The sequence below is a fragment of the Mustelus asterias genome, chromosome 12, assembly GCF_964213995.1.
Source record: "Mustelus asterias chromosome 12, sMusAst1.hap1.1, whole genome shotgun sequence".
Taxonomy (NCBI): domain Eukaryota; kingdom Metazoa; phylum Chordata; class Chondrichthyes; order Carcharhiniformes; family Triakidae; genus Mustelus; species Mustelus asterias.
In genome coordinates, this window is record NC_135812.1 from 7,664,811 (window position 1) to 7,691,098 (window position 26,288).

The 26,288-nt window shown below is 47.4% G+C and overlaps 1 protein-coding gene across 2 annotated transcripts in view; it reads right to left on the reverse strand.

The window, feature by feature from the left end:
• dph1 (diphthamide biosynthesis 1) overlaps window positions 1-26,288 on the reverse strand; it is a 682,474-nt gene that overhangs the window by 54,790 nt on the left and 601,396 nt on the right. For both annotated transcript variants that reach the window (XR_013499073.1, XM_078224668.1), the window contains exons 10-11: window positions 7,608-7,686; window positions 1,779-1,913 (exon numbers count right to left, since the gene is read on the reverse strand). Coding sequence is in view for 1 of the 2 variants with exons in the window: in XM_078224668.1 (XP_078080794.1) it covers window positions 1,779-1,913; window positions 7,608-7,686 (214 nt within the window). In the remaining variant the exon portion in view is untranslated. The remainder of the gene's footprint in view (window positions 1-1,778; window positions 1,914-7,607; window positions 7,687-26,288) is intronic.

Consider the following 26,288-nt stretch of genomic DNA (forward strand, 5'->3'; position numbering starts at 1 on the left):
GGCCAATCCATCTAACCTGCACATCTTTGGAGTGCGGGAGGAAACTGGAGCACCCGGAGGAAACCCACGCAGACACGGGGAGAACGGGCAAACTCCACACAGTGACCCGAGGCCGGAATCGAAACCGGGTCCCTGACGCTGTGAGGCAGCAACGCCAACCACTGCGCCACCCTGCCGCCCACGGGAAGAAATAGCTCATTTCCTAAAACAAACTCCTTGGCTCGAAGGCTAGGAGAGGGTGAGTCACTTAGATAGTTCATAGAGTCATAGAATCCCTATAGTATAGGAGGCCATTCGGGCCATCGAGTCTGTACCGAGTCATTTAGATAGTTCTGGGCATTGCTGTCCATTCTCAGGCACTGATCTCGTGTGCTAAACGTTGCGGTCGCTCCAATCAGTCCTTGTATTTTTGCTGCCTCTGTGACATATTCAGCAAAGTGCAATATTTGGGCAGCATCTTCTCTGGGACCTGATTAAACAGGCAGGGCAGAGTGTGTGATAGGCTTCAATGTACCTGGTGGAATGGGTCCAAGAGGCTGAATGGCCTTTTAGAATCATAGAATCTCTACAGTGCAGAAGAAGGCCATTGGGCCCATCGAGTCTGCACCGACCACAAACCCACTCAGGTTTTATTCCCATAACCCCACATATTTACCCTGCTAATCCCTCTGACACTAGGGTCAATTTAGCATGGCCAATCAACCTAACCCACACGTCTTTGGACTGTGAGAGGAAACGGGAACACCCAGAGGAAACCCACGCAGACACAGGGAGGACGTGCAGATTCCACAGTTTCCCTCCCTCCCCGCCCCTGAGAATCAGGAAACTTTCCATTTCCTTTTTGAATGTTTGAACGGGATCAGGATTCCTGGCACCGGCCAGTGACTGGCACAAGAATGAACAATGCCGTAGGGGAGAGTGAGGTTGGCGCAGTGAAACTGGAATATCTGATTTCTTACAATAGGACAACTCCCGAACTCTACCTGCTCTCATTATCATGAACGCTGGAACCATCTTTATGTTTTTCAGGAAGGCACGCAAACCTTTCTTGTTCACTCGCCCCTGCAGCCTGACCCATGGTGATAGTCCGATTACACATGAGAAGGCCCAAGGCTGATTTAGAGTGGGAACGTTGAACCCAGTGTCCATAGGAAAGGCCATTTTTGTCTGGACATGAACCCAGAGCACCCTCAAGGCTCCCTTCTCCTTCAGCGTCAGAGACAAACGCAAATTTGGTTTGCAAATTGTATGTTTTTGATTCCCCAGTCCTCATTTTCAGTCAGTTTGGGAGGAAATGTCATTTAGAGCCACAGAGTCATAGAGGTTTACAGCATGGAAACAGGCCCTTCGGCCCAACTTCTCCATGCCGCTCTTTTTTGTTAAACCCCTAAGCTAATCCCAATTACCCACGTTTGGCCCATATCCCTCTATACCCATCTTACCCATGTAACTGTCTAAATGCTTTTTAAAAGACAAAATTGTACCCGCCTCTACTACTACCTCTGGCAGTTTGTTCCAGACACTCACCACCCTCTGTGAGAAACAATTGTCCCTCTGGACACTTTTGTACCCAATCGAAGAGCATTAACCAATAAAACAAGGCCGCTCAGTGTAAGTGTCTGCCATACTCAATACCATGCCACTGATATAGGAGGGGTGACAGATAGTTGCACATCTATACTTGCTCTCGTGCCAAGTGATCCTGGGGGCAGTCTAATCCATACCGACCATCATCAGCATCAAGAGATAATTATGACTCATTTTGAGTCTTGACTCACCTCTATGGTCTTCCTTGTCCTCCTTGGGGGTCGGTGGGTTACATGGTTGATGGCCCAGGGACCGAGCGACAGGTTGGCGTAAAAGTCCATCGGGTATCGATGCTGCCACTCGATCTCCTTCAGAGCGACAGCTGCCTAAACACAGAAGGAGGAGACCAGAACGTATTGAGACTATGGAATACTCTTGGTCCTAACTCTGTCACAGAAATAAGACATACAAGCTTAACACTCAATTTACCTTAGCTAACTGAGCTAGCTCAACACTCACTCCCTTTCCCTTGGATGTTTCATCATTTTACCTTCTATTGTTCTCAGGTGAGAGGTTGGTTGGGGCAGATTACCTGTTGCCAAACCAACAATGACTACCTACTCCCAATACAATGGCTACCTACTCCCAATACAATGGCTACCTCCTCCCAGTAGAATGGCTACCTCCTCCCAGTACAATGACTCCCAGGATAACAAGACTACCTTGTCCCAGACCAAAGGTTACCTTTTTCTTCATCTTTCATGGGATATGAGTGTTGTTGGGTAATTAGTTGCTCATCCTTAACTGCCCTCAAGAAGGTGACGGCACTGATCCACTGGCATTTGACAAGGTCCCTCATGGCAGGCTGGGGCGAAAGATTAAATCTCACAGGATCAGGGGTGAACTAGCTAGATAGATTCAGAACAGGCTTGGCCATAGAAGACAGAGGATAGCGGTGGAAGGGTGTTTTTCTGAATGGAGGTCTGTAACTAGTGGTATTCCGCAGGGATCAGTGCTGGGACCTCTGCTGTTTGTAATATATATGAATGACTTGGAAGAAAATGTAGCTGGTCTGATTAACAAGTTTGCGGATGATATTAAGATTGCTGGAGTTGCGGATAGTGATGAAGATTGTCAGAGAATACAGCAGGATATGGATAGGCTGGAAAATTGGGCAGAGAAATGGCAGATGGAATTTAATCTGGACAAATGCGAGGTGATGCATTTTGGTCGATCCAATTCAGGTGGGAGCTATAAAATAAATGGCAGAACCATCAGGAGACACATAGAGAGATCTGAGAATGCGGGTCCACAGATCCTTAAGAGTAGTAGTTCAGGTGGAAAAGGTGATGAAAAAAGCATATGGCATGCTTGCCTTCATCGGATGGAGAATCGAGTATAAAAGTTGGCAAATTATGTTACAGTTATATAAAAATTTGGCTAGGCCACATTTGGAATACTGTGTCCAATTCTGGTCACCGCACTACCAGAAGGATGTGGAGACTTTGGAGAGAGTGCAGAAAAGGTTTACCAGGATGTTGCCTGGTATGGAGGGTATTGGCTATGAGGAGGGATTGAATAAACTGGGATTGTTCTCCCTGGAAAGACGGAGGCTGAGGGGTCGACCTGATAGAAGTTTATAAAATTATGAGGGGTATGGATAGGGTGAACAGTTGGAAGCTTTTTCCCAGGGCAGAAGCAACAATTACAAAGCGGGCACAAGTTCAAGATAAGGGGGGAAAGGTTCAGTGGAGATGTGCGGGGGAAGTTTTTACTCAGAGGGTGGTGGGGGCCTGGAATGCGCTGCCAAGTGAGGTGGTTGAGGCAGTTACGTTAGTGACATTTAAGGCTTATCTTGATAGGCACATGAACAGACGGGGAATAGAGGGATACAGGCGGCTGGTGTAGATAGGACAATGTGATCGGCGCAGACTTGGAGGGCTGAAGGGCCTATTCCTGTGTTGTACTGTTCTTTGTTCAAGTGCGTGTGGTGTACCCAAGAGGAAAAACCAGTCAAACGGGCAAATAAGGATGCTGATCTGAACTTCTATTTCCAACTTGGAACTTGGGAGTTCTGGGGACTCAATTGTTGCTGTTCCCCGTTTCACAGCGAGGAGTCACGAGGGTTTCCCAGGAGAGGGAAATACAGAAACTGAACGCTTTGGCCTCACTGAATAAACTGGGATTGTTCTCCCTGGAAAGACGGAGGCTGAGGGGTCGACCTGATAGAAGTTTATAAAATTATGAGGGGTATGGATAGGGTGAACAGTTGGAAGGTTTTTCCCAGGGCAGAAATGACAATTACATGGGGCACAAGTTCAAGATAAGGGGGGAAGGTTCAGGAGCAGGTTCCTCAAGGCCTTGTCTCGAGCCGGTTACACCCAATGGGCAGCTGGACCGCCTGGGGATGGGGCGAGGGAAGGGGGCATCTATTTTTGGGGCCTACTACTTTCTCGTAGCAATTACCAGTTGAAGAATGGCTGCCTCTTTGTGCTGGAGACTGTGAGTCATGAGAGACGGTGAAAGTTTGGTGTCACAGTGGAGGATTTATCCGGCTTATCTGAGTAATCAGGACTCCCCGCGCGACCTTTATTCTTCAGCAGTGCAGGCAGTGCACATAATGAATGAACCTGGACTTCTGGATGCTTTCTTTCTCTCACAGATAGCCTTATCCTGAATAATTGATATAATTAATCTTTTTATTTCATTTCCTCTCCGTGTGCGGTTAAAGCTTAATTATCAATTGTTTGCTGCAAATTACAATTGTGTTATTTCCCCCCCTATCATTTGGCAATCGATGCTCTGTTTGCTGATTGATGTCCTGAGCTTGCGTTGCACTCAATCTTCCTTTTTCTTTTCGCTTGTTTCCGAGTGATTGTTCAAAAAAAAAAAAAAAAATTTTTATTCATTCGTGGGACATGGGTGTCGCTGACTGGCCAGCATTTATTGCCCATACCTCGTTACCCGAGGGCAGTTGAGAGTCAACCACGTTGCTGTGGCTCTGGAGTCACATGTAGGTCAGACCAGGTAAGGACGGCAGATTTCCTTCCCCAAAGGACATTAGTGAACCAGATGGGTTTTCCCGACAATCGACAATGGTTTCATGGTCATCAGTAGATTCTTAATTCCAGATGCTTGACTTTATTGAATTCAAAATCCACCATCTGCCGTGGCGGGATTCGAACCCGGGTCCCCAGAACGTTAACTGAGTTTCTGGATTAATAGTCTAGCAATAATGCCACCAGGCCATTGCCTCCCTCTCTCTCCTTCTCTTGGTGCCCCTGTCGAATCTGCCACCACCCCGTTCACAGTGCTGACATTTGACAGCACTGACAGTGTGGGAGGTCACACAGACTGTATCGCAATGCATGTGGAGAGGACTGGGAGGGGGGGGGGGGGGGGGCGGGTGAGGAGGTCACGTCCCACCGCCACTGCCAGCGAGAACGGAGAATTTGGCGCTCAGCTAAAACTCCATTCACAGCAACGGGACTGGAGAATCCCAGCCACGAGCAAGGTCGGAGAATCCCAGCCACGGGCAAGGTCGGAGAATCCCAGCCACGGGCAAGGTCGGAGAATCCCAGCCAGGTGAGATTGGAGAAAACTCCTTTGTTTGCTAGTTACAAAACTGTCAAATATATTGGGGGAGGGAGGGCGGAGAAGGTTTTTAGATTGGCAATCAAAAATTATTCATTCGGGTACTGGAGAATATTCGTTCTCCAATCGGAGAAGGAAGGCTGGGCAACATGAGAATGGGTGACCAATGGCGGGAGTTTGGGGGCGGGGCATTGTGAGATCACCTCCAGGAAGATGTCCCACAGAGATGGCAACCGCAACTCAAATTGGCACCTCAGGTAACAGCGAGCTCTCACTGTGATAGGCAGTCTCTAGTGCAAGAAGAATCTGGATCCTGCCTGCTGGCCCTGTCTAATTGACATTGGGGGAAGGTGGTGGGTAATGGCAATGTCACTGAGTAGTAATCCAGAGGTCCAGGGGAATGTTCTGGGCACCCAGCAAACAGAGGAACTTCAATTCAATTCAATAAATCTGGAATTGAAAACTGGGCCTGAATTCTCCAGCCGTTCACACCAGCGGGATTCTCTGCTCCTACTGCAGTGAACAGAGATTTGGCTGAGTGTCAAATTCTCCATCCTCACCTGTAGTGGGGGCAGGGCATGAATAGCCAGAGAAATCCACCCTAGTTTCAGCAATGATGGCCATGACAACAATCACTGATTGTTATAAAAACCCATCTGGTTCACTAACGCCCTTCAGGGAAAGAAATCTGCCGTCCTTATCTGGCCTGGCCTGCATGTGATCCTAGTGTCTCAGCAATGTGGCTGACCCTTAACTACCCTCGGGCATGGCCCAGCAAGGCACTCAGTTTAAGGGCAAAACAGGCCACCCCAGGCAACAAATGGCACCCATGCCACAGGCACCTACATCCCATGAAAGAGTAAAAAATTGGTACAGCCGCAATCTCAAATCTCAGCCGCAATCTCAAATCTCAGCCGCAATCTCAAATCCCAGCCCGCAATCTCAAATCCCAACCGCAATCTCAAATCCCAGCCCGCAATCTCAAATCCCAGCCGCAATCTCAAATCTCAGCCACAAAGGGCAATAGAGGGTGGAGCGTCAGGGGTCAGTACAAGTTTCCTGTGCGATCTCTCCAATTCTGAACCACATTGTGGCAGTGAAGGATACAGGGAATGTTGCCCGTTTTTATCCCTTCAGAGATTGGAAGAGCTTCCATTGTCAGCGCAGGAGATGGTGAGGGTTGAATCTCAGTGAGATGATGAACTGACAGTTATTGAGCCCTGAGTTCCTATCCTTATCTTTGTAAATCTTTGCTGTACTCCCTCTACAGCAAGAAATAAGGAAGATAAGGACATCGAAACACAACACAGTACTCCAGATGTGGCCTCACCAATGCCCTATACAATTGCAGTAAAACATCCCTATCCCTATACTCAAATCCTCTCGCTATGAAGACCAACATACCATTTGCCTTCTTCACTGCCTGCTGTACCTGCGCGCTTACTTTCAGCGACTGATGCACAAGGACACCAAGGTCTCACCAAGTATCCACCTCTCTCAATTTACACCCATTCAAATAATAATGTCTCCTATTATTGCTACCAAAGTGGATAACCTCACATTTATCCACATTATACTGTATCTGCCATGCAGATGCCCACACACTCAGCCTGTCCAAATCACACTGAAGCATCTCTGCATCCTCCCCACAGCTCACCCTCCCACCCAACTTTGTATCATCTGCAAATTTGGAGAGAACACATTCAGTTCCCTCTTCCAAATCATTAATATATAATGTGAACAGTTGGGGTCCTAGCACAGATCCCTGCAGAACCCCACTCGTCACTGACTGCCAATCAGAAAAAGACCCATTTATGCCACCTCTTTGCTTCCTATCTGCCAAACAGCTTTCTATCCATCTCAAGACATCACCTGCAATCCCATGTGCTTTAACTTTACATAGTAGTCTGCATCAGTAAAAGGCTCACCGCTATTGACTTCAGCATCCTCTTGGATAGGGAGGGGGACATCAGTCGGGTTTCCCTCTTCCGATCGCTGTCTATCACCCCCACTGCTGGCAGTGCGGGTGATAGAGGGCAGGATCGGGCCTATGTCTGATGCCTCCCTAAGTCGAACAGTTTCCGGCACTTACTGTTAAGGTTCACACCGGGAGAATGGCCACCTGGGTGAGGTACCAAAGGAGGGTTTCTGGCAAGAAGCCTGGTATCAGAGAAGGAGAATAAAAGCAGTGAATCTGACTCCCTCTTTGAAATGAGTCCCTCGACGGACAAGCAGCAGCTGTAGGTGGGCCGTACGTCCCTTTTCATTGTGTTTGGGGCCACCAGCATAGACACGATGGGCCCAAAGGCCTTCCTCTGTGGTGTATGATCACAATTCATTGATCTGTGACACCCGTGAGATACCTCAGAATGCTGATCCTGACAGGTGCTGAGATCCTAGCAAACCCCCCGCCCCCCAATCCTCCCTATCCTCTCCAGAGCTCAGAGCAGCTGACATTCCCAGCACCGTATCCCGTGGCCACTTACCTCATACGGCGTGAGCAAGGGTTTGGAAAAAGCCTTTCCCCAGTCGATGGAAAGTCTTGGACAGGCAACCTGCACCCACCTAGAGAGAAAACAAAGCAGCTCGCTGAGTCAGGGTCTCATCAGCTGAACAATGGGTGCTATCAGACATAGACAACAAGAACAGCACAGGAACAGGCCATTCAGCCCCTCGAGCCTGCTCCACCATTCAATACCACCATGACTGACCAGACATTTCAATACCTTTTACAACCACTATCCCATAACCCTTTACGTTATTGATAATCAGAGATCTGTCAATCTCTGCCTTAAACATTCTCTGGGGTAGAGAATTCCAAGGATTCACACCTTGCTGAGTAAAGAAATTTCTCCCCATCTCGGCCCTAAGTGGCTTCCCTCTTACTTTGAAATTGTGCCCCCTGGTTCTAAACTCTCCACAGTAAGAAGTCTAACAACACCAGGTTAAAGTCCAACAGGTTTATTTGGTAGCAAAAGCCACAAGCTTTCGGAACAGGCTGTTCCTTCGTCAGGTGGGTGGGAGTTCTGATCACAAACAGGGCACAAAGACAAAAACTCAATTTACATGAATAATGATTGGAATGTGAGTCTTTACAGCTAATCAAGTCTTAAAGGTACAGACAATGTGAGTGGAGGGAACATTAAGCACAGGTTAAAGAGGTGTGTATTGTCTCCAGACAGGACAGCTAGTGAGACTTTGCACATCCAGGCAAGTTGTGGGGGTTACAGATAGTGTGACATGAACCCATGTCATTGTTCATGTCACACTATCTGTAACAAGTTCATGTCACCAGCATCTAAACTCTCCAGCCAAGGGAAACATCTGACCTGCATCTACCTTGTCTATCCCTTTAAATATTTTGTAAATTTGTAGAAAAAATTGTCCCTCGGGACCCTTCTGTATCTCTCCCCTCTCACCTTAAACCTATGCCCTCTAGTTTTAGACTCCCCTACCTTTGGGAAAAGATATTGACTATCTGTGCCCCTCATTATTTTATAGACCTCTATAAAATCACTTCTAAGTTTCCTACGCTCCAGGGGAAAAAAGTCCCAGTCTATCCAGCCTCTCTTTATAACTCAAACCATCAAGTCCCGGTCACATGTATACAGCACCCTCCCTCCATGTAGGACTGTGACTCTACCCTAGGCTGAGGTCGGACCTGCAGCCTTATGGTCCCTCCTCCCTCCGAAACAGAGCAGTGTCCCATCAGACAGCAGCCGTTCCCCGGCTCTCTGCCCTTAACCTGTCTGTCACTTTCACTGTGAGGTTTGTTGGGTGACTGAAGCTGCCCCCAATTTATTCTCCAGCATGGGGGATGGTGGGGGAGGCAGGAAAACGTTCTGAGGAGGAGGTTGGCCACTTCAAATGGTCACGGAATCAACCAGCTCCCTGCAGACACCAAATATTTCAGAGGCTAACTTGATGGTGCCAACTGTAATCAGGCAGTAAATCATTTTTAGTGCTACAACCTTGTGAGCAGGCAGCTCCTGAATATTTTAACAGACTGTCTGCAAAGTTACTGGACATGGAACAAACACACAACATCTTACTGATTTTCTCCAGGGGCCTTGGCTTGCTTGATCCTTGATTTCCCAGTATTGTATGTCCTGGTTATTAGGACACTGGTACTATTTATGAGAGCTGTTATGAGGTGATTATAAGTGTCTGAGTTACAGTCCTAACCCAGTTACTGGAGCTTCATTGGAGTGGCCAACTCTAATTCAATGTATTCTTAAGAGGTTTCAACATATCCTCCCCAAGCCCCAGCCATTAGTCGGCCAACGCCTCCACCCTTGTGACGTACGGCCTTCCCATGCCAATTGGAAAGCAGAAAGACTCATTACCCCATTGGATAATGCCTGACTGTGAGCCAAACAGACTCTTTCCCCCATTCTCAATATTTTTCTATCTGGTAGAGAAATGAAATTGACAATAAATCCCAATTTCTGATGAGTTTTCCTCAGGATTGCACACAGCAGTGTTCTGGAGAATGCCCTTCAAATCCCAGAGATTTCCATAAGAATACATTGAATCAGAGTTGGCCACTCCAATGAAACTCGGGCAAAGTGCTCGTGGAACCTTACCCCAGCCAGGAGGCAGGAGGGAATTTTCAAAAGTAAAATGTTAAAAGGGGGACGGATCACGCCACCAACTGGCTGAGTCCGATATGGATGGTCCCTGTGCAAGATCACTGGATTAGGACTGTAACTCAAGACACATATAATCACCTCTTAACAGCTCCCATAAATAGTACCAGTGCCCTGATAACCAGGACATACAATACTGGGAAATCAAGAATCAAACAAGCCAAGGCCCCAGTAACTGTTCAGCTGTTGCTTGGGGCTACTCGGAGAGGGGATCTGCTGTCATGGGAGGCCACACTTGTCAACTCTGTGCCGTCCTCACACAGTTCCACTGTTGCTGGTCAGCGACTGCTCCGTGACTCCCATCATCTCACGACCCCAAGGGCCACCCCTTCTTCTGCTGCCCTACACTTTGCCCTCGAAATGAGACCTCTGGAGTTCTCTGATCAAATGGCCAAGATAATGACGTCTTCCTTATCTGGATGTCACTTTTTATGATGTGGAGATGCCGGCGTTGGACTGCGGTAAACACAGTAAGAAGTTTAACAACACCAGGTTAAAGTCCAACAGGTTTATTTGGTAGCAAAAGCCACACAAGCTTTCGAGGCTCTGAGCCCCTTCTTCAGGTGAGTGGGAATTCTGTTCACAAACAGAACTTATAAGACACAGACTCAATTTACATGAATAATGGTTGGAATGCGAATACTTACAACTAATCCAGTCTTTAAGAAACAAAACAATGGGAGTGGAGAGAGCATCAAGACAGGCTAAAAAGATGTGTATTGTCTCCAGACAAGACAGCCAGTGAAACTCTGCAGGTCCACGCAACTGTGGGAGTTACAAATAGTGTGACATACATTCTGATTCTAGGATCGCATGATAAAGACTCAGGAGGAAAAAAGCAGAAATATTTATGTGAAATAGTGTGACATAAACCCAATATCCCGGTTGAGGCCGTCCTTGTGTGTGCGGAACCTGGCTATCAGTTTCTGCTCCGCGACTCTGCGCTGTCGTGTGTCGCGAAGGCCGCCTTGGAGAACGCTTACCCGAATATCAGAGGCCGAATGCCCGTGACCGCTGAAGTGCTCCCCAACAGGAAGAGAACAGTCTTGCCGCTCGACAATCACCAGGCAAGACTGTTCTCTTCCTGTTGGGGAGCACTTCAGCGGTCACGGGCATTCGGCCTCTGATATTCGGGTAAGCGTTCTCCAAGGCGGCCTTCGCGACACACGACAGCGCAGAGTCGCGGAGCAGAAACTGATAGCCAGGTTCCGCACACACAAGGACGGCCTCAACCGGGATATTGGGTTTATGTCACACTATTTCACATAAATATTTCTGCTTTTTTCCTCCTGAGTCTTTATCATGCGATCCTAGAATCAGAATTTATGTCACACTATTTGTAACTCCCACAGTTGCGTGGACCTGCAGAGTTTCACTGGCTGTCTTGTCTGGAGACAATACACATCTTTTTAGCCTGTCTTGATGCTCTCTCCACTCCCATTGTTTTGTTTCTTAAAGACTGGATTAGTTGTAAGTATTCGCATTCCAACCATTATTCATGTAAATTGAGTCTGTGTCTTATAAGTTCTGTTTGTGAACAGAATTCCCACTCACCTGAAGAAGGGGCTCAGAGCCTCGAAAGCTTGTGTGGCTTTTGCTACCAAATAAACCTGTTGGACTTTAACCTGGTGTTGTTAAACTTCTTACTGTGTCACTTTTTATACATTCTTTTTGCTGTTGCAATTTCAAGTATTTCTCTTATGGTCTGTGGATGGATTTTTATGCAAATGTCTTAACATCCTCATTTCAAAGGCTTGTTTTCTTCCACAGATTTTCACTTACACACTAAGGGGCAAATTATTATGGCCAATCCACCTAACTTAGACATCTTGGGACACTGACGGGCAATTTAGCATGGCCAATCCACCTAACCTGCACATTTTAGGACAATAAGGGGCAATTTAGCAATTTAGCATGGCTAATCCACCTAACTTGCACATCTGTCTATTCTGCACAACCTGTCCTGGTCCCTCCATGCCGACACTATAGTTAAGAAAGCCCACCAACGCCTCTACTTTCTCAGGAGGCTAAGGAAATTTTCATGTCCGCTACGACTGTCACACTTGGTATGGCTACTGCTCTGCCCAAGACCACAAGAAACTACAAAGGGTTGTGAACAAACCCCAGTCCATCACGCAAACCAGCCTCCCATCCATTGACACTGACTACACTTCCCGCTGCCTCAGAAAAACAGCCAGCATAATTAAGGACCCCACACACCCCGGGCATACTCTCTTCCACTTTCTTCCGTTGGGAAAAAAGTACAAAAGTCTGAGATCACGTACCAACCAACTCAAAAACAGCTTCTTCCCTGCCGCCATCAGACTTTTGAATGGTCCTGCATCGTATTAAGTTGATCTTTCTCTACACCCTAGCAATGACTGTAACACTACATTCTGCACTCTCTCCTTTCCTTCTCTATGAACGGTATGCTTTGTCTGTATAGCGCGCGAGAAATAGTACTTTTCACTGTATACAAATACATGGGACAATAATAAATCAAATCAAATCAAATCAAATCTTGGGACACTAAAGGGCAATTTAGCATGGCCAATCCATCTAACCTGCACATCTTTGGAATGTGGGAGGAAACCGGAGCAGCCGGAGGAAACTCACAGGGAGAACGTGCAGAGTCCACACAGACGGTGACCCGAGGCCGGTGTCGGACTCTAGTCCCTGGCGCTGTGAGGCAGCAGTGCTAACCACTGTGCCACCGTGCCGCCCTTGACTTGATTCTGACCGGCTGTTTAACTGCAGAGGCATCACGCCACTCTTACCTGCTGTCCACAGCACGTGCCTTTCAGTATGAATGGTCGGGATTGCAATCAGGTGCTGGAACCTCCCAGGTGACTTTCCACTTCCCCCACTCACCCCATCCTTCTCTCTGGAGCGTAAAGGGCAGAAACCTCAGAACAGGCCCAGAAATGCAAGCAGCTCCCCCTGATCAATCTGGCTCACTGTGGTGTCCTTACCACCGGGGAGATCAATATCTGTAATCTCTTCTTTAAACACAACTGAATGAGGATGGTCCACGTGACAGCTTTTGATGGATCAGTGGCTCGTGTAACGCACAGCGCTGCCACACAATAGGGACTTATATTTATGTCATATCTTTAATGCAATGAAACGACCCTATGCGCATCACAGGATACATTGTAAAACAGTGTGACACAGGGCCACAAAAAAGATATTTAGATCAGATGACCAAAAACTTGGTCAAAGAGGCAGGTTACACGGAGTGTCTTAAAGGAGCAGAGAGAGATGGAGAGGTGTACGGAGATAATTCCACCGCCAGGGACGTATGTATGAGGCTAATGGAGGAGGGAGTAAAACTGGGGACACTTCAGAGGCCAGTACTGGAGGAGTGCAGATTTCCCCGAGGGTTGTGGAGCGTGAGGAGATTAAAGAAATAGAGAGGGGGTGAGGCCATGGGGGGATTCAAAGACAAGCCAGGGAATTTTAGAATCATACTGCCTCCCTACCTCTACAAATACTCCCAGCCCTATAACCCTGCAGTAATTCACCCTTTCCTCCAAATCTGGCCTCTCGCGCAGCTCATTTCCAGCATCAGCTGACATGCCTTCAGCTGCCGAGGTCCTACGCTCTGCAATTCTTATTCTAAACCTGATTCTCTCTCTCTTCTCCTTCAACACACTCCTTAAACTTTCCTCTTTGTCCAAGCTTTTGGTCATCTATAATCATAGAGTCCCTACAGTGCAGAAGGAGGCCATTCGGCCCATCGAACCTACACCGAAAACAGTCCCACCCAGGACCTATTCTTGTAGCTCCACATATTAACCCTGCCAGTCCCCCTGACATTCAGGGGCAATTTAGCACGGTCAATGCACCTAACCCACACGTCTTTGGAGTGTGGGAGGAAACCGGAGCACCTGGAGGAAACCCACGCAGACATGGGGAGAAACGTGCAAACTCCAACCAGACAGTCACCCGAGGCTGGGAATCGAACCCGGGTCCCTGGCGCTGTGAGGCAGCAGTGCTAACCACTGTGCCACCGTGCCGTCCCTGTCCTAGCTATGCCCTTATGTGAGTGGGTATCAGATTCTCCGAAATCACATTCTGCGGGGAAGCACCTTGGGTCATTTGACAATGCTAAAGGCGTTAAATCAATGCAGGTTGTTGTTGTATTCAGCAAGTTCCTTCGCTGACCTCCGATTGACCTTTCCCTGTCTTTTTGTTCAAGGAATTGCCTGCCTTCCCCTTTAACCATTCGATGAGGGACCCTGGAAGCGGACATTCCCCGGCCCCTTTCCCCCTTTAACAGGCTGAACAACCTGTTGCATTGTTTCCAGAATGTTCTATTTTTATCTCCACGCTATTTCCATGCCTGGCACATCAGATTGTATCTATGCAGTGTCACGCACACCAGGCTGGTATAGCTTCTGTGACAAGGGTCATCCAGAATAAATAAGTCAGCAGAGACGCCACGTTTCAGAAAGTATCCTCTGTGAAATTAGAAGGGCTTAACCTGGCATTAATCTGCACTCTAGAAACGCCAAATTCGCTGGGATCATATTCCTCCCTGGGATTGTGTAAATAGGACAAATCCCTTTTTGGACACAAGCGTGAAAAGGCAAAGCTCTGGACCGTATGATGCGGTGTCACCTTGAAGGTTGCCCTTGGCAACCAAGCCTTTAAGTGGCAGAATGCTGCCATTAATTTCTGCGTCCCTGAGCTGGAGAGCGGGTGACCAGGGAAACTGTCACGGTTCCTGCTCTGAATCCGTGCCCAGCCACAGCTGCTGCGAGTGGGGGGATGTGTGTCCAGCAGCAGAGAGATGGCAAACCAAAGAGTGGGGAACCCAAGTTCCAGCGAAGAGTCAAATTGGACTCAAAATGTTAACTCTGTTTCTCTCTCCCAGTCGATGCTGCCAGACCCACAGAGTTTTCCGCCATTTTCAATTTTTATTGCAAATTGAAGGAGTATTTCAATACAAAAAGTTTGATTTAATTTGATTTGATTTGATTTATTATTGTCACATGTATTAGCATACAGTGAAAAGTATTGTTTCTTGCGCGCTTTACAGACAAAGCATACCGTTCATAGAGAAGGAAACGAGAGAGTGCAGAATGTAGTGTTACCGTCATAGTTAGGGTGTAGAGAAAGATTAACTTAATGCGAGGTAGGTCCATTCAAAAGTCTGACAGCAGCAGGGAAGAAGCTGTTCTTGAGTTGGTTGGTACGTGACCTCAGACTTTTGTATCTTTCTCGGCCTTTTGGCTAAGATCAAGATTGAAAGGGTGCAGAGGAGATTTACAAGGATGTTGCCTGGATTGAGTGGCATGCCTTATGAGGATAGGCTGAGGGAGCTCGGTCTTTTCTCCTTGGAGAGACGAAGGATGAGAGGAGACCTAACAGAGGTGTATAAGATGTTGAGAGGCATAGATCGGGTGGACTCTCAGAGGCTTTTTCCCAGGGTGGAAATGTCTGCTACGAGAGGACACAGGTTTAGGGTGCTGGGGGGTAGGTACAGGGGAGATGTCAGGGGTAAGTTTTTCACACAGAGGGTGGTGGGCGAGTGGAATCGGCTGCCGTCAGTGGTGGTGGAGGCGAACTCAATAGGATCTTTTAAGAGACTCCTGGATGAGTACACGGAGCGTAATAGGATGGAGGGTTATAGGTAGGTCTAGAAGGTAGGGATGTGTTCGGCACAACTTGTGGGCCGAAGGGCCTATTTGTTCTGTAGTTTTTCTATGTTCTATGTGTAGTATCGACATGCTGTACTTGGCTGAAGTCATTAGGTTACATTTTAGCTTCATTTGAAGCAATTTTTAAAAGCGGCATCTGGGTCTTTTGGCTAAGATGCAAATGAGATCAAGTCTTGGAGGAGGAGCAATGCCTACTCCAATCAGCTTGGATCATGTAGATCAAGAGAGCCCTGGTGAGAGCCCTGTCTTGTCAGCTTGGATCGGGAATGTCTCAACTTGTTGAGATTCTGAATTGGACTTGAATTGATTGAATTGGAATAAAAACAAAAAAAAAGGTGGAAAAGAGAATATGGAAGAGAGAGAGTGGTTCGTACTGTGTTCGCGGGAGGTACAACGTCAGGGTCAAGCGTTAATTGCATTTCGAGATTGCTGTTGTCCTTGGGAGGGGGCCAGCATTTGAGGAGTTTGAACATTTCGTAAATATTGCTGAAAAGAGCATGCAATTTGCCGAAGCGCTGAAATATTTTTTCTTGCACTGTAAATTGTTGTGAGCCTTTGAAATTTGGCATTCTTGTGTTTGTCCTGCTGAGTGCAGGATGAAAAACTTCGACAACATGTCTCTCTTTGCAGCAACATTCAGGTTCTGTGCCACCAGGTGGCTATTTGAACATGAATAAGCTTAATGCCAAGCACAGGAAGTGAGTCCTGCCTTCGAGCCTCTCTGAGGGACTACATGCGGACGTTAAGGTTATTGCAGGCTGTCTATGAGTTAGCGCAGGTCACCCAGCCACCAGGTTACAGAGCAAAAGCAAAAATGCTGCAAATCTCAAATGAAAACAGAGAACGCTCAGTGGGTCTGGCAGCTTCTGTGGTGAGAGAAACAGAGTTAACGTTTCAGGCCCGCGATCTTACATCAGAACCGGGCAAAACTAGAAACATTACTGGTGGAGGGTGAGTGAAAGGTACAAGGGGGAAACGAAAGGGAAGAGGCTGTAATAGGTGGAGGGAAGGAGAGATCAAAAGGCAAAAGGTTTCACGGTGCAAGGGCAAAGAGGATGTTAATGGGACAAGTAAAAGAAGAAAAGATGGATCTAGAGGAGGTGTGAATGACAGGATCATTGAATCCATAGAATTATAAAATCTCTACAGTGCAGAGGAGGCCATTCGGCCCATCGAGTCTACACCAACCACAATCCCACCCAGACCCTATTCCCGCAACCCCATATGTTTACCCTGCTAATTAATCCCCCTGACACTAAGTGGCAATTTAGTACGGCTAATCAACCTAACCTGTGCATCTTGGGACAGTGGGAAGGATAACTTCCCAGGATACCTGCAAAATAGGTGGAAGAAGGAAAATAACGCATAACAACATCTGAATTGTTGAACTCAACGCTGATTCCAGAAGGCGGTAAAGTGTCAAGTCGAATGATGAGGGGCAGTTCTTTCAGCTTGGGTTTAGCTTCATTGGCACACTGCAGCAAGTGAGGACACAAAGACCAGAATGGGAGCAAGGTGGAGAATTGGGATGACAGGCGACTGGGAGATCAGCAAACACAATGTGGAATCAATCCCAGTCCGAACTTACATTCCCAACAGTAAAGGAAAGGACAGTAACAAGTACCCGACCAGACACTGGATTATAACACTGACCAGACACTGGATTATAACAGACACTGACTGGACACTGGATTATAACATTGACTGAACACTGGATTATAACAGACACTGGCTGGACACTGCATTATAACAGACACTGACTGGGCACTGGATTATAACACTGACCAGACACTGGATTATAACACTGACTGGACACTGGATTATAACAGATGCTGACCGGACACTGGATTATAACACTGACTGGGCACTGGATTGTAACAGGCACTGGCTGGACACAACAGGGGAAGAATAAAGTGCTGAGATTTGCAGAGATCAATAAACATCGGAGAGATCTGGTTCATGTTCAGTTTAACTCGGCACTGTTGGGCGTCTGTACTTTCCGTGTCTCCTGAACAGGAAACAAACTGACAAGAGACAAATGGATTGGAAGCGTCTGAACTGTTTGCCGGTGAGAGTGGGCGGGTGTTGCTCAGTAGGTTGACAGAATATTGATTGACATTGGGCTGTTAATTAACAGGAAACATGAGTTTCCTCTTCAGGTAACACTAAACAATTGACCAAAGAAAAATGTGACAAGTGCCAGTGCGGAGCCGCGTCTGCTGTGTTGCTGTGTGATTTACCCACTGTCCCCATTAATAGACAGCAGCTTTATTCCATCTGCACCCTGCGATTTTAAACAGCCTGTCAGCTTGGCCGTGTTACTGTTATCACAATAGATTTCGGGTTCAACGCCCCCCTCCACACCCCCCCCCCCCCCCTCTACATTCAAGCAGTTAATCATGACAGGGCAGCACTGAGGCAGATCCAGCATTGTTCGTACAAAAGCAACCTGCATTGATATCATTTTCTATTTATTATTGGCACAAGTAGGCTTACATTAACACTGCAATGAAGTTACTGTGAAAATCCCCCAGTCGCCACACTCCGGTGCCTGTTCGGGTAACACTGAGAGAGAATTTAGCACGGCCAATGCACCCTAACCAGCATGCCTTTCGGACTGTGGGAGGAAACCGGAGCACCCGGAGGAGACCCACGCAGACACGGGGGGAATGTGCAGACTCCACACAGACAGTGACCCGAGCCGGGAATCGAACCCGGGTCCTGGTGCTGTGAGGCAGCAGTGCTAATCACTGTGCCGCTCTAGCACTTTTCACAAGCTTCAAACATCCCCCAGTGCTTTGCAGCCAATGAAGTACTTACTCTTTGAAGTGTTGTCGCTGTTGTCATGTGGGAAACACGGCAACCAATTTGTGCCCGGTAAGTTCCTGGAAACAATGCAATAATGGCCCGCTTTCTCTTCTTGATGTTGGCCGAGGGATGGACATTGCTGCACTCTCTCAGTCATGATGTGGAGATGCCGGCGTTGGACTGGGGTGAACACAGTAAGAGTTTTAACAGTGTTTGCTACCAAATAAACCTGTTGGACTTTAACCTGATGTTGTTAAAACTCTTACTGTGTGCACTCTCTCAGTGCCAGCCTTTCTGCTCAGGCTGATGCATTGTGGGTTCAGGTCCTGCTCCAAGACACTTGAGCACATAACCCAAGCTGAGCCTCCAGTGCAGTACCGAGGGAGTGCCGCACTGTTGCAAGTGCTGTCTTTCAGATGAGACGATAAACCACCCTCTCAGGTAGGTGTAAAAGATCCCCTGGCCAGGGGGAGTTATCCCCGTGTTGTGATGCACATCTATCCCTCAACCAACATCATTTCAGAACAAAGGATTATTTGGTCATTGTCATATTTTATCAGAATACTATTTATGGGAGCTTGCTGTGCACAAATTGGTTGCCACATTTCCGACATTCCAATGGGGACAGCGCTCCCAAAAGTATTTCATTGGATGTAAGATTGGGATATCCTGACGTCAAGCAAAGTGCTCTATAAATGCAATTCTTTCTTTATTTGTACAAAAGTACCTTCCAGTCCACTTAAACACACAGTGCCTGGGGTTCCATGTCCTCCACTCACTGGCTTCGAGGGTTCACTAGTTGTTTAACAGTCTGACATGATGGAAATAGCCAGAATCATGTCAGTGTTTTGACCAGAAAAAAAACGCGAGTATTGAAAATAGCCCGGGGATATTTCCTGACATGTTTGCAAGCTGCAACGAGCGAGTGGGCCGAACGATAATTAAATTGCCTTTGAGTAAGGCAGAATCACAAGAAAATATCATGTCCAACTTTCTTTTTTAATAAAACGTCTGCTGAAGCAGTGAAGATGTTGGAGGCAGAGTGAGTCACTTTATTGGGAAACCATGGAGGGGTATAGCGCAGGACCAGGAGGGACTCAATGGGCTGAATGGCTTCTTTCTGTGCCATACCACAGTGACTTGATGATTCTGTGAGGGGGGAGGTTCTTTGGCCCAGTGGGCCATTGCCAGAAGAGTCCAAAACTGCCCCTGTTCTTGGCTGGTTACTATGTTCTCTTCCACAGCTCCAGGTCTCTGTCTCCGCTACTCTTGTGGCAAAGGATCCCATCTTCCTCTAACATCTTCCCACCTTCTCCCCATGTCACTAATTCCGCCAGGGACCAAAAATCTGTCCATCCCTGCCTGACAGTGGAGCATCTCCAACCCTCTGAAGCTGATGAAATCACTTACAGTGTGGAGATACTCGAATAACAAGGAATCTACCACCAGGGAATTCCAGATAAACACTCTATGCTCGATAAAGGGGGATGGATTAGAAGGATCTGCTGATGGTGTGCGATTGAGGTGGGGTGGAAGGAGGCTTGTGTGGACCTGAAGCAGTAACATGGGCCAGCTGGGCCGAATGGCCTGTTTCTGAGCTGTAAAATTCTATATCATTCCATTTCAAGTACAGACCTTCGAATATTGGCAATGAGTGTGGAGGGTGAGTGTGTGGAAATGTGCGTGTGTGCAAATGGATCTGTGTGTGTGTGCGTGATGAGTGTGTGTGTGAGAGAATGTGTGTGTGAGAGAATGTGTGTAGATGTGTATGTGTGTGAATTTGAGGGTGGATGTGTGTGTAGGTGTGTGTGTGTGAATATGTGTGTATATGTGTGTGTGAATTTGAGGGTGTGTGTGTGTGTGTGTGTGGTGTGTATATGTGTGTTTAAATTTGAGGGTGTGTGTGTGTGTGTAGGTGTGTATATGTGTATGTGAATTTGAGGGTGTGTGTGTGTAGGTGTGTATATGTGTGTGTGGATTTCAGGGTGTGTGTGTGCGTGTGTGTATGCGTATGTGCGTGTGAATATGAGGGTGTGTGTGTGTAGGCGTGTATATGTGTGTTTGAATTTGAGGGGGGGTGTGTGTGTGTAGGTGTGTATAGGTGTGTGTGAATTTGAGGGTGCGTGTGTGTGTAGGTGTGATTATGTGTATGTGAATTTGAGGGTGTGTGTGTGTAGGTCTGTATATGTGTGTGTGGATTTCAGGGTGTGTGTGTGTATATGTGTGTGTGAATATGAGGGTGTGTGTGTGTAGGCGTGTATATGTGTGTGTGAATTTGAGGGTGTGTGTATGTGTGTAGGTGTGTATATGTGTGTGTGTGAATTTGAGGGTGTGTGTGTGTGTGTGTAGGTGTGTATATGTGTGTGTGAATTTGAGGGTGTGTGTGTGTGTAGGTGTGTATATGTGTGTGTGAATTTGAGGGTGCGTGTGTGTGTGTAGGTGTGTATACGTGTGTGAATTTGAGGGTGTGTGTGTGTGTGTGTATATGTGTGTGTGAAAATGATGGTGTGTGTGTGTAGGCGTGTATATGTGTGTGTGAATTTGAGGGTGTGTGTAGGTGTGTATATGTGTATGTGAATTTGAGGTTGTGTGTGTCTGTGTATATGTGTGTGTGAATTTGAGGGTGTGTGTGTAGGCGTGTATATGTGTGTGTGAATTTGAGGGTGTGTGTGTGTGTGTAGGTATGTATATGTGTGTATGAATTCGAGGGTGTGTGTGTGTGTGTGTGTAGGTGTGTATATGTGTGTGTGAATTTGAGGGTGTGTGTGTGTGTGTGTAGGTGTGTATATGTGTGTGTGAATTTGAGGGTGTGTGTGTAGGTGTGTATATGTGTGTGTGAATTTGAGGGTGTGTGTGTGTGTGTGTAGGTGTGTATATGTGTGTGTGAATTTGAGGGTGTGTGTGTGTAGGTGTGTATATGCATGTGTGTGTGTAGGTGTGTATATGTGTGTGTGAATTTGAGGGTGTGTGTGTGTAGGTGTGTATATGCGTGTGTGTGTGTAGGTGTGTATATGCGTGTGTGTGTGTAGGTGTGTATATGTGTGTGTGAATTTGAGGGTGTGTGTGTGTAGGTGTGTATATGCGTGTGTGTGTAGGTGTGTATATGTGTGTGTGAATTTGAGGGTGTGTGTGTGTAGGTGTGTATATGCGTGTGTGTGTAGGTGTATATATGTGTGTGTGAATTTGAGGGTGTGTGTGTGTAGGTGTGTATATGCGTGTGTGTGTGTAGGTGTGTATATGTGTGTGTGAATTTGAGGGTGTGTGTGTGTAGGTGTGTATATGCGTGTGTGTGTGTAGGTGTGTATATGTGTGTGTGAATTTGAGGGTGTGTGTGTGTAGGTGTGTATATGCGTGTGTGTGTGTGTAGGTGTGTATATGTGTGTGTGAATTTGAGGGTGTGTGTGTGTGTAGGTGTGTATATGTGTGTGTGTGTGTGTGAAACTGAGGGCCCTATTTTACCATTTTGATTCAAAGCGCTGGGCAGACCTGAAACTGGGAGTGTTTCAGATCCGACTTTTAGACCCGTTCTCCGGCGCCCCCATACGCACTCTGCCTGAACAAATATCAGCAATTCCAAATCGCGCTGTAGAACCCTGTGGGCGGGGCTTATCGTGCCCGAAACGCTGCAACTCCGATCGGCGCCTCCAACTGCGCATGCGAGGAAAAAAAAGATAGAATGCCGCTCCCCTGCTACATCCCTCCCAGGCCGGATCAGGCCCCCCCCCGACCCCCACCCTCAGAACATTACTAACCCCCTTATCCCCCACCCCCTCCACCACCCAGACCAATCGTGGGCCCCTCCCCCTCTTCCCCCCCCCCACCGATCTCAGGCAGAGAGGCAGCGGACCCCCCTTCCCCCCCACCGATCTCAAGCAGAAAGCCATTGGACGCTCAGCACCAACCTCCTCACTAACGCCCAAATCGGACTTCTATGGAGCATGTCTGTTTGACGCGACTCTGGATGGGCGAACGTGGTGGTAAAGGGGGAAGTGCCGGTAAAGTTGGGCGTGCAGCCCATTAAGTCAATTTAAATGCTTGCGTCCTGATCGCAGCCATTTTCGGGCCTTGGTACAGGGGGAACCGGTGCTGAGGTTGGCATGGATCGCGCTACTTGCCTCACGCCCGACTTTACCAAGTTTTCATGCCCGGGTAAAATCGGGCTCTGGGTGTGGGAATGTGTGTATGTGTGTGAACGTTTGTGTGTGGGAATGTGTGTATGTGTGTGAACGTTTGTGTGTGGGAATGTGTGTATGTGTGTGAACGTTTGTGTGTGGGAATGTGTGTATGTGTGTGAACGTTTGTGTGTGGGAATGTGTGTGTGTGTGTGAACGTTTGTGTGTGGGAATGTGTGTGTGTGTGTGAACGTTTGTGTGTGGGAATGTGTGTATGTGTGTGAACGTTTGTGTGTGGGAATGTGTGTGTGTGTGTGAACGTTTGTGTGTGGGAATGTGTGTATGTGTGTGAACGTTTGTGTGTGGAAACGTGTGTGTGTGTGTGCGTGTGTGAACGTTTGTGTGTGGGAATGTGTGTGTGTGTGAGGGGGGATGTGTGTAAGTGGGAGTGGGGATGTGTGTGTATGGGAGTCTGTGTGTGGGAATGTGTGTATGAGTGTGTGTGTGTGTGTGTGGGGGGGGGGGAATGTGTGAGTGTGTGTGTGGGAATGTGTGAATGTGTGTGTGGGAATGTGTGTGTGTAAGTGGGAGTGGGGATATGGGTGAGTGAGTGTGTGGGGGATGTTGAGTATGAGTGAATATGACTGTGTGTAAGTGGAGAGGCGATGGCCTAGTGGTATTATCGCTAGACTATTAATCCAGAAACTCAGCTAATGTTCTGGGGACCCGGGTTCGAATCCCACCACGGCAGATGGTGGAATTTGAATTCAATAAGGAAAAAAAATCTAGAATTAAGAATCTACTGATGACCATGAAACCATTGCCAATTATCGGGAAAACCCATCTGGTTCACTGATGTCCTTTAGGGAAGGAAATCTGCCATCCTTACCTGGCCTACATGTGACTCCAGAGCCACAGCAATGTGGGGGTTGACTCTCAACTGCCTTTCAAGGACAACTAGGGATGGGCAATAAATGCTGGCCAGCCAGTGATGCTAATGACCAACTATAATTTAAAAAAGTGTGTTGGAGTAAGTGAGTGTATGTGGGTGTGTGTGATATTTTGAGCGTGGGTGGTATTTTGTTTATGAGTGGGTGCATGTGTGTGATTGTGTGGGAGACTGATTGTTTGTGCGTGTGTGTGTGTGGGAGTGCGTGTATAGGAATGTGTGTGTGAGTGTGTGTATGTGAGTGTGTGTGTGGGAATGTGTGTGTAAGTGGGAGTGGGGAGTGTGTGCTTGTGGCTGTTTGTGTGGGTGTTGGCGGTGGCAGCAGTCATGGTGCTGGGGAGATGATTACAGCAAGCGGACTGTTCCTTTAAGACTGATGTGAAACACTGCAAACACTTGTACTGGAATAGGTCAAAGTTTATCGATCTGTAAGCCAGCGAGGAAAGGTTACTGATGAGGACTGTAGAACAGCGATCAGGGGAGGGTCGGGAGTGTCTCTGGGGGTGAGTGGGAGAGGGAGTTCCCTCATTGGCACGAAGGTCAGGATGTGGAGTGCTGACCTTTGTGTGAAAGAGCAGCGAGCGGCTTTGACCCGTGATTGATACGGTGTGTATCACAACCTGATAGCTTCATGTACATGAGCGTAAATTCACTCAGCCACAAATTTCCCCAAAGCAATTTTATTCATTACAAATACCTCTCAATGTATTGAATAAATATTGTTAAGTCTTCAAGTACTGAACTAATCTTGACAACATTCATGATTTGATAATAACTGCCTGTATATTCTCGTTAAGTGGATCATTTTTTAAAGGGTCAAGCTGCTCCCATTATTCATTCACACAATTCCAAGTACATAAAGGAGATTTATCCCTATTTTCACTCAGATAATGTTAATTGTTCCGCTACATTCGCAACAAATGCAAATAATACACCGTCAAACCTTTCAAGGCCCATTGATACTGATGCCAGTGGCAAATCTACAACACTCCTGACACCAAGAACTCTCAGAAGCACTAGAAAGATCTTCCTGCTGCCAATCCCGACTCTTCAAGTGTTAATGTGTCAGAAACGGGGCGGCACGGTGGCACAGTGGTTAGCACTGCTGCCTCACAGTGCCAGGGACCCAGGTTCAATTCCGGCCTCGGGTCACTGTCCGTGTGGAGTCTGCACGTTCTCCCCGTGTCTGCGTGGGTTTCCTCCGGGTGCTCCAGTTTCCTCCCACACTCCAAACATGTGTCGGTTAGGTTGATTGGCCGTGCTAAATTGACCCTTAGTGTCCGAAGATGAGTAGGTTAGAGAGATTAGCCATGGTAAATGTGTGGGGTAACGGGATAGGGTGGGGGAGAGGACCTGGATAAGTAGCTCTATCAGAGAGTGCCACAGTCCAAAGATGTGCGGGTTAGGTTGATTGGCCGTGCTAAATTGTCCCTTCGTGTCAGGGGGACCAGCAGGGTAAATACGTGGGGTTATGGGGATAGGGCCTGGGTAAGATACTCTGTCAGGGAGTCGGTGCAGGTTCGATGGGCCAAATGGCCTCCTTCTGCACTATAGGGATTCTATGAATCTATGATGAGATGGGCTTTTCCCATTATTTCTAATGGAAATATAACCTAATTTTGTCTGAAGGCAGAGTCTTGACTCTGGGGCACGTTCCCTCTCTGAGCGACAGTGCACGATGTTTTCCAAACTGGCCCAATTGCGTTAACGTCACAGAACCACACAGTGCAGCAGGAAGTCATTCAGCCCATCGTATCTGTGCTGGCTCTTTGAAAGGAGCCATCTAAATAGCCCCATGCTCCTGGTCTTTCCTCATCGCCCTGCCAATATTTTAAGGCATTGTCCAGTTCCGTTTTGAACAGAACGTTATGACTGAATCTGCTTCCACTAGCCTTAGAGTCAATGCGCTCCTGATCTGTGTCTCCTCACCACACACACTGTTTCCCTTCGGATTACCTTAGATTTTTGTCCTTTTGGTTACTGACCCCTCTGCCACTGGAAACAAAGTGTGCCTCCTCTTTGATTTGATTCGATTTGATTTATTATTGTCACATGCATTAGTGTCCAATGAAAAGTATTATTTCTTGCGCGCTATACAGACAAAGCATACCGTTCATAGAGAAGGAAAGGAGAGAGTGCAGAATGTAGTGTTACAGTCACAGCTAGGGTGTAGAGAAAGATCAACGTAACGCAAGGTAGGTCCATCCAAAAGCCTGATCTCATTGACCATCAAAACATCCATCATAATTTTATACTAAATTCCCTCTTAACCTTCTTTGCTCTCGGCTGAATAATTACACCTCCTCCGGCCTCCCCACATAAATGAAGCCCTACGTCCCTGGAAACTCTCTCCAAGGTCTCGACATCCTTCCCAAAATGTGCTGACCAGATCTGAATACACTTCAGTTGAGGTTTGGCAACAGGAATGTACAAATCAGGAGCAGGAGTAGGCCACTTGGCCCCTCGAGCCTGCTCCCCCATTCTATCAGATCATGGCTGATCTGACTGTAAGCTCATCCCCACATTCCTGCCGACCGCCCAATAACCTTTCACCCCCTCTCGTTAATCGAGAATCTATCTCACTCTGCCTTAAAAATATTCGAAGACTCTGCATCCCCCACCTTCTGAGGAAGAGAATTCCAAAGATTCACTATCGTCTGAGAGAAATAACGTTCAAAGACTATTTCCTCGGGTGGATGGAGCTATTACAAGGGGGCATAACTATAGGGTTCATGGTGGGAGATATAGGAAGGATATCAGAGGTAGGTTCTTTACGCAGAGAGTGGTTGGGGTGTGGAATGGACTGCCTGCAGTGATAGTGGAGTCAGACACTTTAGGAACATTTAAGCGGTTATTGGATAGGCACATGGAGCACACCAGGATGATAGGGAGTGGGATAGCTTGATCTTGGTTTCAGATAAAGCTTGGCACAACATCGTGGGCCGAAGGGCCTGTTCTGTGCTGTACTGTTCAATGTTCTATA